Source organism: Lithobates pipiens, unplaced genomic scaffold (assembly GCF_037356315.1).
Source record: "Lithobates pipiens isolate NorthernLeopardFrog02 unplaced genomic scaffold, aLitPip1_a1.2 Scaffold_19, whole genome shotgun sequence".
In the NCBI taxonomy this organism is placed as follows: domain Eukaryota; kingdom Metazoa; phylum Chordata; class Amphibia; order Anura; family Ranidae; genus Lithobates; species Lithobates pipiens.
Genome location: NW_027507764.1, coordinates 151,676,353 through 151,692,160, shown reverse-complemented (window position 1 = coordinate 151,692,160; position 15,808 = coordinate 151,676,353). Strand labels below are relative to the sequence as shown.

The window sequence follows — 15,808 nt, the reverse complement described above, 5'->3', positions numbered from 1 at the left end:
TGACCTTGCTGACAGTGACATCCTTGATGAGAGAACATCTAGAGCTGGTCTGAATAGGTTCTGTCCCTCGAAGATCATGTTGGTAAAACATCTCAGAACAGCTTCAACGCTTCAAGTCAGTTTAACCATGCGGCACTTTAGTCAACGTTCCCACTGTACATGCACGGACAGGAGACATACTCAAGAAATAAGACTGGAGGCGTCCAGCAAACCATCGCAGCTAAAATTTTATGTCACAGCCATCTGCTCCACATGTTTAACGAACAGAGAGGGATTTTGAACAATCACAGAAGATTCAGTAAAGTAAAATCACAGCCAGAATCAGGTGCAAGTTAGGACTGGAAGGAACTTCGTTTGGAACCTTCTCTATCCTATTTTGTGTGTACCATAAGTATATGCAATGTATGCATAAAGTGCTTTCTAGTGCATAAATGCTTGTACATAAATAATTCAATAGAGTACTGTAAAAACCATCAGCGAAGAAAAAGTCCAAAAAATAAAAACACAAATATGTTCCCAGTGAGGGTAGTGAAGATAATTCCTCAAGGAAATTCTATAAAAAAAAAAAAAAAAGGTGCTACATGCACATGCAAATATATTATTGTAAATCCCCATGCAAGCTCCCACCCGGGTGCTCACTCACAAATGTGGACCCACTAGGTTTACACCTAGGCAAGTCTACAAGGATTCTGAGTAATGTTGTAACACCCGGAGGTATGAAGACCACATCGCTGGATCCAACTTAGAGGAAAAACAAAACCATAGGAGATATAGTGCAATACCGTTTATTTAAAATGTGCATAAAAGTAAAATGATGACCACTCACAAGATGGGCGTCATGTCCCAGCACCGAAATGATCTGCCGATAGTACGGATCAAAAAACGCTGCTGCTCTGTTCCTTTTTTATGCATTAGAAAGCACTATAATATTATATATATATATATATATATATACACATACATATACACACACACATACATATATATATATATATATATATATATATATATATATATATATATATATATATATATATATATATATATATATATATATATATATATATATATATACACACACACACACACTTTGCACAATTGGATGACATTTTTGCACTTATTGTATTTGCACAAGTTTATGCACTATTACTACTTAAAATGCACTTATAGTTATGGTACACATAATATGGTAGCGCAGCTTCCATACCAAGTACCTTCTGTTATGGGTTACACACGCCATTTAGCTGGAGTAACCCAGTTTTGCGATTTGGTTTTGACACTTTGCACGAGTGAATATTTCCATTTTGATTTTGCAAGGTAGGACAGGCCAGGGAAAACCGTTCTGGAACAGTCGTCTAACCACTTATTGAAGGGGTCCTTAAAAGCAAGTTTATCCATTGGAAAAAGTGGTCAAATTTTTCCGGTGGGACAGGGCCAGATCCACTGAGAACAAACTACTTCTCAACAAAATCCGCAACAAATGGATTGGATACAAAAGCCAGCTAATCAAAGTGCTTCCAATTTTTCTATAGAAAACAGGTGCAAAGGTAACAACCCAAAGCTGGAAAAAGAAAGGGTGGATGCAATAGACTGATCCTCTAGCTTCAGGATGGTGTGCACCACATTAAGAGCCAAACAACTGCAGCTACTCAGGGGAAAGCTCATCCAACAGAGATGTGAATGACTCAAGAATATGGAGACTGCATGGAATGTGCTCGGATCCTCTTTGATTAGAGTCAGCAAACAACTGGGTAATTTGAGTCAAAGTCCTGCACGACCATAGAAAAAAAAAAAAAAAAGACTTCAGCCGGGAGGATAGAGGAGCCAGCTACACCTGACAGAGGACAGGAGAGATTTACAATCGAGGACATGTCTCCAGGGCTAGATCATATCCCCATTTATTACTGTTCTGTAATGCAATGCTACAACAGAGCAGGACAAAGTATATAAAGACAACAGAAATTCTAAAACACAACATATACAGGATTCTAAATGTGTTTTTTATATGGAAAATACAGGACATGTTTTTCAATTACTGTGGAAAAATACAGTTAGTATACATATGATTAACAATGACGTGATTGTATCTGTAGTTTAATGCTAAAATTTGGCCATCGCTAACCAAATTAAAATTTTTGGTTGCTTTAGTAAAGCAGTCATAGTAAATAACTACTGCAGGAATAAATGTGAAAAAGCAAATTGTAATGAAGAGAGCTTTGGCCCTCAACTGAACCTACAGCATCCAGCAGCACATGCTGTGCATTAAAGATAGGCCGATATTTTCTTGGAATTTAGGCTTCCTTAACACGGCCGTTTTATGCAGCCACCAGATTCCAGTGGCAGCTCAGCCTATATAAACTAAGGACAGGCTGACACTGGCCGCCGCTGATCACATGTAGCCACACAGAGAAGTTTCCTGTAGTTAGGGACACATGTCTGAGCCTTACATCACCCTTTGGAAATGTACTGCTTTACCCTTAGAAATATGCTGCTTCCTGCAGTTATTACATTGTATATACTTCAGCAGGCAACTATGCATTTTCTTATCCATACTTGGGTACAAACACAAATGCAAGACTCCACCCAGAGCCATGCTTATTCCATCATTTCTAAAAAAAATTATAATTTTTAACAAAAGGCTACATAGTTATTTACCACAAGTCAACAAAAGTTTAATGACAAATACAAATCTCAATATCTGTTATGCCTTTTTATTTGCCTTGCACAACCCCATTTTGTTCAGTTTTTAATTGAAATTTATGCAGCTTAATATCTCAATGTACTCTGAAATCGTAGCATCATTTTCCATAATTAACAAAATGTAATAACATTTTGACTCATCAAAAGTAGCCATCTTTCTACCACAGCAATCAAATACTGTTCGCAATCTTCTTCCCAACACTGTTGCAGACGTTCCCACAAATGTGTTGCACTTGTAGGTTGCTTTGCTTTCCACCTTTCTGTCACGTCCCAAACCAGCGTGATGGGGTTTAAGTCTGGAGGCTCTGCTGACCATCCCATTATTTGAAGCCTACCATCCTGTTCTTTTCTTCAAAGGTAGTTCTGACAAAGCCTGGAGTTGTTTTGGGTCATTATCTTGCTGTAGGATGAACCCTTCCCCTCACCAACTAGGCATATTCCACAGGATATTGCATGGCGCTACAAAGTGCCACTCACTCTATGCAAGTCACCGACTCTGGATGCAGCAAAAGAGCCCCAGATCATCACGCTTTCTCATCCACGTTTGACATTTGGCCAATTGGTGTATTTTGGTTTTGCGCTGCCCTAGGCAAGACTAAAACAGGGCACCCCCATTTAAACTTGTCCCACCCCTTCCTTTCCGCTAGACATCAGAGGTCTAAACAGAGAAAGGAACTGAAGACGGAAGTCCCTTTCTCTGCAGCCTGAGCTGTACTGTGGATGAATAAGATAGGAGTCTATATAGGAGCAGGGGTCTCTACCTGGCAGACCTCCAGCTGTTGCGAAACTACAAGTCCCATCATGCCTCTGCTTGTGGGAGTCATGCTTGTAACGGTCAGCCTTGCAATGCCTGGGATATGAGAGACTCCTATTCATTCATAAAATGAAATATATAAGTAAACTGCCTATACTATATCTCATTCACAAATGGTAAAACAATCGATTCTCTGTATTTTTTCAGGAAAGGGGCGGGTTTACCTTTTACCAGCCCCTCCGCACCCCCCCCATTCTCAATCCATCCAGATCTCCCGCACTAGCAGCAGCTGTATGGAGCAGCAACTGCCTAGCTACATCTCCCGAAGTAGCAGCAGGTGCAACCGGTGGGAGGGGGGAGGCAAGAGAGCCAGCCAGCCAGCCGCTGCAAGGAGCAGACCCCCCCCCCACTCCCGCATTAGCAGCTGCTACAACCGGTGGGAGGGGGAAGTGGGAAAGCTGGCCAACAGTTGCATGGAAGGGGCGGAGCAGCAGAGGGGAGGATCACTTTAGACAAACCGATCCTCTATGGATGCCCTGCAGCCCCCAAAGTCGGTGGGAGGGCAGCTGACAGCTGCAGGCATCAGGTTTGTGGGGGGTCACTGCAGCAGGTGAAGTGGCAGGTAGAGGGAGCCTGGGAGCAGCGGCATCCAACCCCCCTCCCCTTGAAAACTGCCGCCCAAGGCAAATGCCTTGTTTGCCTCGCGGCAGATATGCCCCTGACATTTGGGGTCACACACACACAACGAGGAACCATCCCTTTCACCTTCTTGACGGCATAAAAAACCCTGTGTGATGAACCGAGGACCTCAAATTTTGATCAATTGGTCCAGAAGACCTTCTTCCAGTCTTCAGGAGTCCATTGGCAATGCTTCATGGCCCAGGCAAGCCTTTTTCTTATTTTGTCATCTTAGCAATGGTGTTCCTACAGCTGCAGCTCAAAGTCTTCACTTCACAGTGGAAACTGAAACTTGCTTACTTTGATCAGTGTTAAGCAGTGATTGAAGCTGTTGTCCTGTGAGCTGCCTGTCACACAAGTGTTTGACTCTCAAAAAGTTGTCTTCTGATTGATTCTGTTGTGGCTTTTGGTCTGCCAGTCTGCCCCCTGTCAGTTTCCTCCAGTTTCCAAGTGCTAAACTGTACTCACCGACACCTTGGCTCTCTTTGTAATTTTTAAGGGTTGCCTTTTTCTTACTATTTTGAGAGCAATATACTACTTCCTGCAGTATAATACTGTCCAAATATTGCCCAAGAGGGTGTAGTAACACTCTGTTTCAACACTGCTTTTATACAGAAAGAGCTTGTAAGTATTCAAGAAATCTTGGGACACCTGCAGGAATTGTTAGCGCAAACTTTCAAGGCTTAATTACGTATATTGCTGCAGAACAGCTGAGTTTTTAATCCCATTACTTCTTCCCTGTAAATACATTTTTGTATAACTCAAAAAAAAAAAATTCAGTTTTTGTTATGCCAATTTTTATTTAGTAGTTTACCGCTTACCTTTGTATCATTTCAAGTTATTCACTGGATTTAAAGAGGAAGTAAACCCTGATGAGTTTACTTCCTCTTTCATTCCCTGCAAAGGCAAAGCATAATGGACTACTATGCATCGCATAGTAGCCCATTATGTGTCACTTACCTGACACAGGAGCCAGCGAAGTCGCCGCTGTCCCCTGTAGTCTGTCGCATCCATCTTGTTGGTGGGGTCTCACAGCTCTGCCGCTGTCATTCGGCAAAGCCGCGATGACGTCACTCCCGCGCATGCGCACGGGAGCCGACACGCGTGGCAGCTCCGTCGCTGAGAATGCCGCGCTCAGTGCGCCTGCAAATATCTCCTAAACCATATGGGTTTAGGAGATATTGCTTGGACCTACAGGTAAGCTTTAATCTAGGCTTACCTGTAGGTCAAAGTGGTTTGTAAGGGTTTACAACCACTTTAAACTTAGCACATTTCAATAATGGGGGGGTGTTCTGCCATTTTTGACTGGTAGTGTATATTTAATGTTTCTTTGCGTAGACCCAGTGTTTTGTTATATTACAATACATTTAACACTTGCCCTTTTTAAAAGGTTCCCAAAAAATGTTCAATAGGTTTGAGATACACTGCAGGGCAATGTCATATCAGCAATGTTTGATCTTTCTTGGACCTCAGATTAGTGATGCACCGGATACTGGTATCGTGCCGATACTAGACATTTTCGCGAGTATCTGTACTCGCGAAAATGCTCCGATACTGAAACCCGATAACAGAAGTGATGTCAGCTGGGGGCGGGTCTCCTCCTCTAGTGGGGTTCAAAGCAGTACGTGCCATTTACGGCACCAGGACACGGGGGCAGGAAACTTCCCAGCACAGTGGGAACAGTCTGACAGCTGGCCACACTGACACTCCTGGTCCTGGCTGTCTTTTATCATTATGCAGCACTGCCACAATCCTCTCCTGCCTCTGTAAACAAGGAGGGTGAGTGATGTCATAACTCCTCCCTTCCTGTTCCTCCACAGAGAGACAGAGCTGGCTGGATGCTTCCCAATGACAGAGAACGTGTGGGTCGCCAAGGGCAAGGGGCTAAACAACATCAGCATGTGTGTTTCTATAGTGTGAGGCAGCTGTGGAAGTGTTCCTGGAAGCAGAACAGAGTATTGAGGGGAGCAAGTCCAGCAAACAAATTAGTGTAGTATGTACAGTAGAGTGCGAGCAGGTTACAGACGGTTCTTATACACCAGCACCATGCAGTATATACAGACAGACCAGTCTGTCCATTGACTGTACCGTATATGTTATATACACACACACACACACACACCACTATATATATATAATATTTAGAGTACTTTGTCAGTGTTCAGAGTGGTCTGTACCCAACGCCCTGGTACTGCTCCATCCCAACGCCCTGGTACTGCATCTTTCTGCCCAACTCTCCCACCCTCACCCAACTTCCTAACCCCAACGATAGGTATCGGTAATTGGCATCAGTGAGTACTTGCAAAAAAAAAAAAAAGGTATCAGTATTCAGTGTTAAAGTGGTATTGGTGCAAACCTACCTCAGATCTGGCACATTGTTAGGATCATTGTTTTTCTGAACAACAGGACTAATACTAAACTCTACTCTGAGCACCTTATTAAACTGCTAGATAATGGGAGGCAAGTCAGAGCTCCATATAGGAGTCAAAAGTCAAGAGCTGTGTAAAAAGCACACCCTGGATCAGAGGATTGTTGCATACACAAAAAATACCTTGTCAAAAAGAAAAAAAGAAAAAACAAACAAAACACACACACACACCTACTTGAGAATATTGCTGGATTAGTCAGCATCAACATCTGGCCAGAAACATTGCCACTGCAGAGCACAGTAATTTTCTTTTATCCATGTTTAGTTGATGTCGCAGCTATATATTTTCACCAACATTTTTCATGCACAGTTCTCTCATGCCTTTGATTCTTCACAAACTATACAAAGAGTCATACACTGTGAAGTTTGGACTTATCTTGAAAGAAGCCTTTTTTCAATATTAAGAATAAAAATGAATAATGGTGTGAGGCCCATGCTGCGGGAAAATGCTTTCCAAGTACAGTACCTTGTGACTGCAATTCAACTAACTTATTTAAGCTGGCATTGAATATCATATGAGGCTATTGTTAGCTTGACATTCTCCTCTCTTCAGATGTGATCACTTTAAACATATGGAAAACCTGACCATGAATGTCTCGTTTGCTTAGTGACTGTGTCTGAAATTCAGAGCTGTCCAGTATATGCCTCCTTTGTTTTAATAGACTACTTCGTTTTTATCTTGAACTATAGAGCAATTAGTCTCTATGTTTTGAAGATGAAACGAGCGGAAAGAATTATGTGGTTTAATGTGGAGTTCCACCCAAAAGTGGAACCTCCGCTTTATGCACTCCTCGCCCCCTTACATGTCACATTTGGCATGTATTTTTGGGGGGGTACCTTTGTTTTTAGTGGGACTTCATGTCCCACCTTCTTCCTTCCTCTTCTCAGCCGCCTAGGCGACTCCTCCTCTTGCCCAGGTGGCCCCCTCCATGCCAGCAATCTTCTGGGACACGGCACAGGTCCCAGAAGATTGCCTGGCCCATAGCAGAGCGCGCACATAGTGCATGCCCAGACGTGAAGCTGTCACAGCTGGGTGCCCACAGTTGCTATGATGGCACCGTAGAGATGAGGGAGGCTCCAGGCACCCACATCACTGGACTGTGGGACAGGTAAGTGTCTGTTTGTTTATTAAAAGTCAGCAGCTACACTTTTTGTAGCTGCTGACTTTTAATAAACTAAAAAAATAGGTGGAACTCCTCTTTAACAATAGAAAACTGGGTAGGGCTGACACTATTCCATGCCACGATTATGTGGCGTCAGTCATCAGAAGGAAATTAGGAGCGAATTGCATTTTTGCAGATTAACAGCCTATCTTCTGTACTTGCAGGGTATTGGGACAAAACATGGGGAGATATGCTCCATTTTTTTTTTGCACTGACATGCACTTCAAGTCCACATGATCTTGCTTTGAAGATAATTCATTTTATGAAAGTCACTCAAACGTAATTTAACTACTTGCAAAAACATTGAATTTAGGTGCAGCAATAGTTTAGTTCTTCCACACGTAAAGCGGAGTTCCACTCATTTAAAAGTCAGCTACAAATGTGTAGCTGCTGACTTTTATTAAACAGATACCTGTCCCACCGTCCAGCGATGCGGGTGCTTGGAGCCTCCCTCCTCTCCAACAGCATTGCAAGTGTGGGCTCCTGGCTGTGATAGCTTGTGGCTTCACAGCCGGGCGCGAGTCGCGCTGCCTTAAAAGGCCAGGCAATCTTCCAGGAATTTCTGCTCGGCGGCAGGAGAGGAAGTGGGAGCTGGGTACCTGTCAAAACTAGGTACCCGCCCACCTGTTAAAAAAAATGGCATGCCAAATAAGGCATGTCAGAGGGTCATGAGTACTTAAAGCAGAAGTTCTATTTTTGGGTGGAACTCCACTTTAACAACCTAGTATTGAACGTCTTGCAATCATTTTCTAGAAGTTGGAACACACACGCTTAAGGGAATGCCCAAATCATTAATCACTTCAATACAGGGCACTTTCAACCCCTTCCTGCCCAGGCCAATTTTCAACTGTCAGTGCTGTTGCATTTAGAATGACAATTGCGCAGTCATGCAACACTGTACTCAATCGAAATTTTTATCATTTTGTTCCAAAAAATTGAGCTTTATTTTGGTGATATTTGATCACTGCTGGGTTTTTTATTTTTTGAGCTACAAATAAAAAAAACTGACAGAAGATTTTGAAAAAAAAAAAAACAACCCAAAAAAAGTTTTTTCTTAGTTTCTGTTATAAAACTCTGTAAATAATTGCGTTTTCTCTTTTACCGATGAGCACTGATAGGGACTGCTGAGGAGGCACCGAGGAGGCCCTTATATGTAGCACTGACAGGCAATCACTGATGGGCACAGATTTGCATTTTTAATGGGCACTGACTGGCATCCCTGGTGGGCTCTAGTAGGCACCCTCGATGGGTTTGCTGACTGACAGACCACACTACCGATCACCGTGCTGCACGCCCTGGTGGGTGCGGCTTATCCTAATTGTCTTTACATGCTATTTTGTAATAAATACACAATGACTAAGGCACATGGGCATCCGTTCAGTCATGTTTTTGCTAACAAAATATAGATTCAGTTTACACCCATCTTCTGTTTACATCCATTTTTCACCCGCTTACGTTTTCTAAATGGAACTAAAATAAAGAGGGACCTGCTTTTCAAGCATTCTTTCTATGGTGGTGACTGAATCCAAATCTAATGCATCTAATTGGTGATTTGAGTGAAGTTTTAGTGGGGGGCACTTCGAGCTAAAACTTTGATTAAATGCAGACATGACTGATTTAGACAAGGATCAATGGATAGTGGCATTAAAGCTCCTTCCAGAAGTTTTACTTTCCTCCTCACAAAAGCGGACCCAGCTTTATATACTCCAGAGTGTATTATACCCCTCAAAAATTGTTTTCTTGGGGTTGTCGACTTTCACCCAATTGCCCTAGTTGATATATTCATACAGGCAGGTTAATTCATAGGTTATGGCACTGTCCTAAACTATTTCAATATTTGAAAGATATGTTTCAAATTGGAACTTTGTTCAATTCCATTGATGCCTGATCCAAAAACTTGCCCTGTTGGGTATATTTCCAGGAAACAGGCCATCATTATCCCAGAAAATGTTATTTACCCATTTGTTATTTCTTGCTCGGAAGTTGATTTATCAACGTTGGACATCTTCTAACCCAACTTGTGTTCAGTGGTGCACGGTAGTAAACGCGGTTATTTAGAGCGGCTTATTTAGATGCACAGGGGTTACATGCATAAATTTATTAAGATCTGGTCTTTTTGATTATCCTCCCCATATATAGCATCCACTTGTGTGGATGATCTGTTTGATTATAATCAGTGGTGTTGTGATGTAGTTTGTATATGTGTAAGAAAAATAAAAAACCTATAAACTCAATAAAAGTGTTTAAAGAGGGATTCCACCTACAAAAAAAATATTAAAAGCCAGTAGCTATAAATACTACAGCTGCTGACTTTTAATAAATGGACAGCGATGCCGGCAGCCGAGGCAGATCGATCGCTCGGCCCTCGGCTGCTGCCGCCACCAGTCTAGGTGAGGGAATCAGGAAGTGAAGCGAATCGGCTTCACTTCCCGGTTCCCTACTGCGCATGCGCGACTCACGCAGCGCAATAGGAATTGTCCGCGCTGTCTCTGAGACCCGTGTGTGTCCCAGCAGACAGCGCGGCAGGACAGGAAATGGCGTAGACTCCCACGGGAGTCTATGCCCGGAAGTGGGTGTAAATACCTGTCTTTGACAGGTATCTCCACCCCCCTCCCCCCTGAAAGGTGTCAATTGTGACACTGGAGGGGGGGAGGGTTCCGATCAGCGGAGGTTCCACTTTAGGGTGGAACCCCGCTTTGAGAAAAAAAAAAAAAAGAGAAAAAAAAAAAAACACACGAAGTAAAACGGATTACATCCGTTTGCATTCCTTTGTCCATAGGAGTGCATTGGATCTGTTTTTGAAGAAAAAATATTCAGTTTCATTCAGATTCAGTTTACATAATTTTGCATATTGTCTTCAGTTCAGTTTACATCAGTCTACAGTCCTTTTTGCATCTGTTTTTTCATAGACCAATTCGAGGTGATGCAGTATTTTAGTAGCGAAAACTTACTTTTTTAATGCTGGCACCTGTCACACCACGACTAGCTGGTTGTTAAGGAGCTGGAACCTGCCGCGTCCTTAACAACCATGACTCAATCCACTGTCAGTGTGATTCCTAGCTGAAAGCAGAATGTACACAAAAAAGCCAGCATAAAAAAAAAAAAAAAAAAACCCAACCCAACCCACCGTGGTCCATACCAGGCCTTTCGGGTACCTCACGCCAAAAGTCCACACCAGATCCTTATGCAAGCATACAGCCCAGCAGGCCAGGAAAGGGCGGGGTGGGGGAGAGGGAAGGATGAGCGAGCGACCCAACCCCCGAACCATATCAGGCACCATGCCCTCAACATATGGGTCTCCCCGCCCCAAGTGCCTCCTCTCTACAATCCTGCCCAGGTGGATGTGAGGATAACTTATTGGAATCTGAAAGCCCCCAAATCCCGGCCCTCTTCATGTGAATGAGCATGGGGTACATACCAACATAGTACTCCTACTGATTCACCCAAAAAATGCAAAACAAAAAAAGGTCTATTGTGGTGAATGCTGCCACCTCGACCCACTCGCCCTGCGCCCAACCCCCCCCCCCCCCCCCCCCCGCATGCACGGACAAGGGCCTGGCATGTATTGTGAAATGGGAGGGGGAACCTCACACCAATTTGTTTTTATTTTTTTATATTTGGAATGAGGTTCCCCCCAAATTCTATGTCAGACCCGAAGGGGACCCCACGCCGTTTCTTTTTCCTTTCATGTTTTAATGCTATTTGTTTCTTTTACTGCATTAGTGTGCCCTAAAATTAAATTCTGTGTATTTCTTGGTGAAATTTAGCATTTCTTAAATTGTCGCGCTAACATCGTGTGACATAGGAAATTTAAAAGCACCACTATTTTATTCTCTAGGGTGGGTAGGTGGGGGGAGAGGTTTATGTAATCTTTAGACCTAAAATTATTTTTTAAACAAGTAAAACAAGAAATGCAAAAATGTATGTTTTTTTCTTAGCTGTCAAAACACTATCATTTGAAAGAACTGTAGTATGTGAAATCTACATACATATTAATTTCAATATGCCAAAGTAAGCATTGGGGGGTAAACTGGAGCACTCAGAATCTGTGCATGGTAGCCAACTTCTAACTTCAGCTTGTTCAATTAAAGTGGTAGTAAAGTCCAAATTTTAACTTGCACCTACAGGTAAGCCTAGAAGAAGGCTTACTGGTAAGTACAGTGAATATCTCATAAGCTTGCAACGTTTAGGAGAAATTCACATGTGATGCAGGTGTCATCACTGGCACATGTGCTCTGAAGGTACAACATACCTGTGCTATCCCTTCAGAGTGCCGTACTGCGCCCATGACTCCTGCGTGCATGTGTGGCAACACAGGTTGGCCATTCATACAGCTGGAGCCTGCGAACCTGGAAGGAAGACTGGGTGAAGATGGAATCCCTGTCAGCAGTGAAAGTGCACCACTTGAGGGCTTTGTTTTAAAGGTAAGCATGCTATGTTATTGCATGTGGTGCACACTAGCACATTATGGAATAAACCTAGTGGGGGCCCCATTTGTTTATTTTTTTGGCAGTTTACTACGGCTTTAAGCTTTGGACCATAAAACCTGGAAGCGGACTTGTTTATATGTAGAGGTACACCAGATTTTGAACTCTCTAGTTTTGGTAACTCTTCCCCATAGTCTTCTTCCAAAGCACTGAGGTATTTTTTTTTTTTTTTTTTAAATGAATGAGGAAATAAAATTGCGGATGCTAGGCTCATAAATAGAAAGGAAAGGGAGTATGCTCTTCAACATCATATTAAGAGACCAAGAATATATTTTTATATGAAGATGTCATCCTGTCACTACAAACTTAAAAAAAAAGTAAGAACAGCCCCAGCAACCAACTTAACAAAAAATCTTTTTAAGGTCCATTCTGTTGCACATTTGCTACTTTGCTTTCACTTTTTTCAAAGCAGGCAAAACTAAGTTGACCTGTCATGGTTTGTAGAACTAATGGAACCCTTCATAAAATACAGCAAAAGCATAAAAGGGCAGCTAGCATCTATTCCAGTGAAGGTGGATTGAACCAGTTGAACGACAATCTGTTGCTTATCTTGGGCCCTATGCATGCAACACCCTTATTCCAGACAGGAATTTAAACTCCACTTAGAGCAAAAACTTTTTTTTCCCTCCCAACTCTCCCCCATAACCTACCCCAATAGTCTTTTTACCTCGCTTACTTAGTGAAGGCAGAAATACTCCCCGAAGTACCTTGTCCAGATCCTTCACTGGTGCCGATTTCCAGAACGCAAGGAAGCCAATCATTGCGATGGAGCCCTGAGACTACTACCTATTCGTCCCCTAATGTCATCTCCCTCTCTCTCTCCTGAAAGGACCCAGCAGGCAGTGTACACATCTCACAGGCAGTTACATGGACACCCAAAGAAGAACCCTTCCAGGAAGTAAACAGAAGGGGAGAAGACTTGTGCAGGCAAATGCATGTGATAGCAGTTTCATTTGCAGTATAAAATAAAAGATATTGCCCCTTTTGTTTTGTACACTTACTAGATCAGTTAGAGGGGAGGTTGGAGAGAGCAACAGGGGTAGAAAAGTATTCCAGGATGAGCTCTGTAAAGTTTTAGCTTTTTTGTTTTGAAAGCCAAATGCATTTTACAGAAAAATTATTTATCCAGCCATAAAAATCCAGAGTTCCTGTTACTTCATGTGCACGTTTCAAAAAATTACTGCGCCAACCAAAAAAGTATATAAGCTGCTGCCACTGCAATTTAGACAAATTGTGTGTAAGGGAATGTGGGATACAGTGCAGCGCTAAGCGATTGTGCAAAAGTGTAAACGATAAATAACAATAAAATATTAGATTAAGAGCCAGTGTGAAACCTATAAACATAATGGTGAAAAACACAATGTCCATCAAAATAAATTGAACAAAAACGTGAAAGGATCCAAACACGTGAGTGGCAACCTCAGCCTGGACTTCGACCAGGCCACGCCCCAACGCATTTCACTCTGCCCCCCCCCCGACACAACGAGTTTGGGTCATGGCCCGGTCATAGTCCAGAGGTAGGCACTACCGCAACAGGTAGGCGCTCTAGCAACAGCTGCGGATGCACTGTCTACATACCCCCTTCCTATCGAGCAGCCAACAATATCTAAAACCTCCATTTCAAAGGGAATATCTCCACTTTCCCCGTGACAGGAGCTTTGCAGAAAGCCCAAATGTGACTGCCATTACAAAAAGCACCGGAGTGTACCCAGTGCTCTTTATATGTCAAGAGATGATCAAAAACATTGTGCACCTTAAGAAAAATAAATTACAGGCCAAGGTGCTGCATACAGGAGTGCAGCCATGTAAAAGGCCTGCTGTCAATCTCCATTCCTCTTAGCAAGTCTGGGGATCAATACAAATAGACGTTGTATCATCGAGAGGTGCAGCATTTTTATGGTCAAAGCAAAAAACTATCTTTTAAGAAACCTGTAAATAATATAGTAAAGTAGCAATTGTGAAGTAACACCAAAACACAAACGCTGTCTCAATAAGTGCAAAAGAGAGAGATAACAGTAGTGAATCATTTTCTAACCTCCAATTGTGCTTTCTTGGAATTCATGAAACTGTCCTTTTACGAAGCGCAACACTAGGCTAGATTTGCCAACTGCAGATTCTCCTAGAAGGACTAGCTTGAACTGACAGATTTTATTTCCGGCATTTGGTCCATTGGGTCTTGTGGCTCCCCCTCGATTAGCCATATTTTAAATTTGGACAGATAAGTCTTATGAAAGTTTGTACAACAGTCCACGCAGTAAAGAAGTTGAGGGCTCACTTAAGGGATCCTTCTGGGAATCTGTAAATAAAAAAGAAAATATTTTAAGGGCACAAAGCTAAAAGTAATTATGAATAAATACTATAAGGCTACATTTAAAATGTGACTGTTATAGCCGTTTCCAATGGGTTACTATCATTCTTTAGCCCACTCTACATCCCTCCTATTTCCTATAAACCAATATCCAAGCTCCATGAGCCATTTCATATTTAAAGAGCAACTACAGTGTAACCATTTAGGAAACATTGTGGAAAAATCCACTCATTTTACCTTAGTTTAAATTATTGATCTAGTCTAGAGAGGACAATACATACATTATCAACAACCTGCACTTCGTCCTGTATAACTCCACCCCCACTTGCTCGATGACCAATCCAATTAACTCCCACAAGGAATGGGGTAAACTGATGCACTACAGCTTTCTTTGGGTGAAAAAAATGAAGCCCTGAACAGCTGGGCTGTATTCCCTGTATGAATTTCAAGGCTTCCAACTGGTACATAGCTGTAAAAGAACAAATAGCCCATTATCCCTTCCCTGCTGAAGGACCTAAATGTAAAATTTATTTTGCACTTAATGTTTTCCCTTAGACTAAGCCCAGCCATACGTGGTTCGAGTGCCAAAAGAATTTTATTTCGAAGATCTTTTCAAAGAATTTTCGTTCGAATTTCGCATTTGTGGGCCACAGCAATGGCTGAGTGATCGGGCATGTTGGAATATTTTTGAAAAAAAAACAAACAAATTTTCTAATCGATGATGGGAGAATCGTGTGAGAAATCTAAACCGAAAAAGAAATGTGCATGAGCACAAGAATAGAAAATTAACTAAGAAACTCACAAAAAGATTATCTGTAATATAAATCAGTATTAAATGTATGTAATGCCAATATCTGTTAGGGCTGCAAAATTCTGTAAAAAATAAAATCTAATTTTGCTTAGAATAAAGATCACAAATCTATCACGATTCTGAAGAACTTTTATTTTAAAAGATATTTTTATTTTACAACCCCTGAACATTAGGTTATCAGACAAGATGGCAATAAAATAAGACAGAATACTCTGCTTCAATCAAATTTAAAGAAATGTAATGAAAAATAATGTAATGTGTAAATAAATAAATAAATAAAAAAATACCATCAAGTTATATTAGGGTCTTTTTTGTTTACACTTCAGCTGTTACCAATGGTACAAAGCAATGAAAAGTTTTTATAAAATTAAATACATTTTTTTAAATGTAGTGCTTTTTTCAATGTTAAATGTGTAAATATATGTTAAAGGTGGATGAAAATCAGTGCAAAACAAAATGCCTGCCAATCAGCAATGCCC

At 41.7% G+C, this 15,808-nt stretch overlaps 1 protein-coding gene across 2 annotated transcripts in view; it reads right to left on the bottom strand.

Annotated features, from left to right (window-relative positions):
* Positions 1–15,808, bottom strand: part of RAB5A (RAB5A, member RAS oncogene family) — an 84,120-nt gene that overhangs the window by 30,096 nt on the left and 38,216 nt on the right. For both annotated transcript variants that reach the window (XM_077491403.1, XM_077491404.1), the window contains one exon: positions 14,246–14,506. In XM_077491403.1, coding sequence (XP_077347529.1) covers positions 14,246–14,411 — 166 coding nt within the window. In that variant the 5' untranslated portion in view covers positions 14,412–14,506. The remainder of the gene's footprint in view (positions 1–14,245; positions 14,507–15,808) is intronic.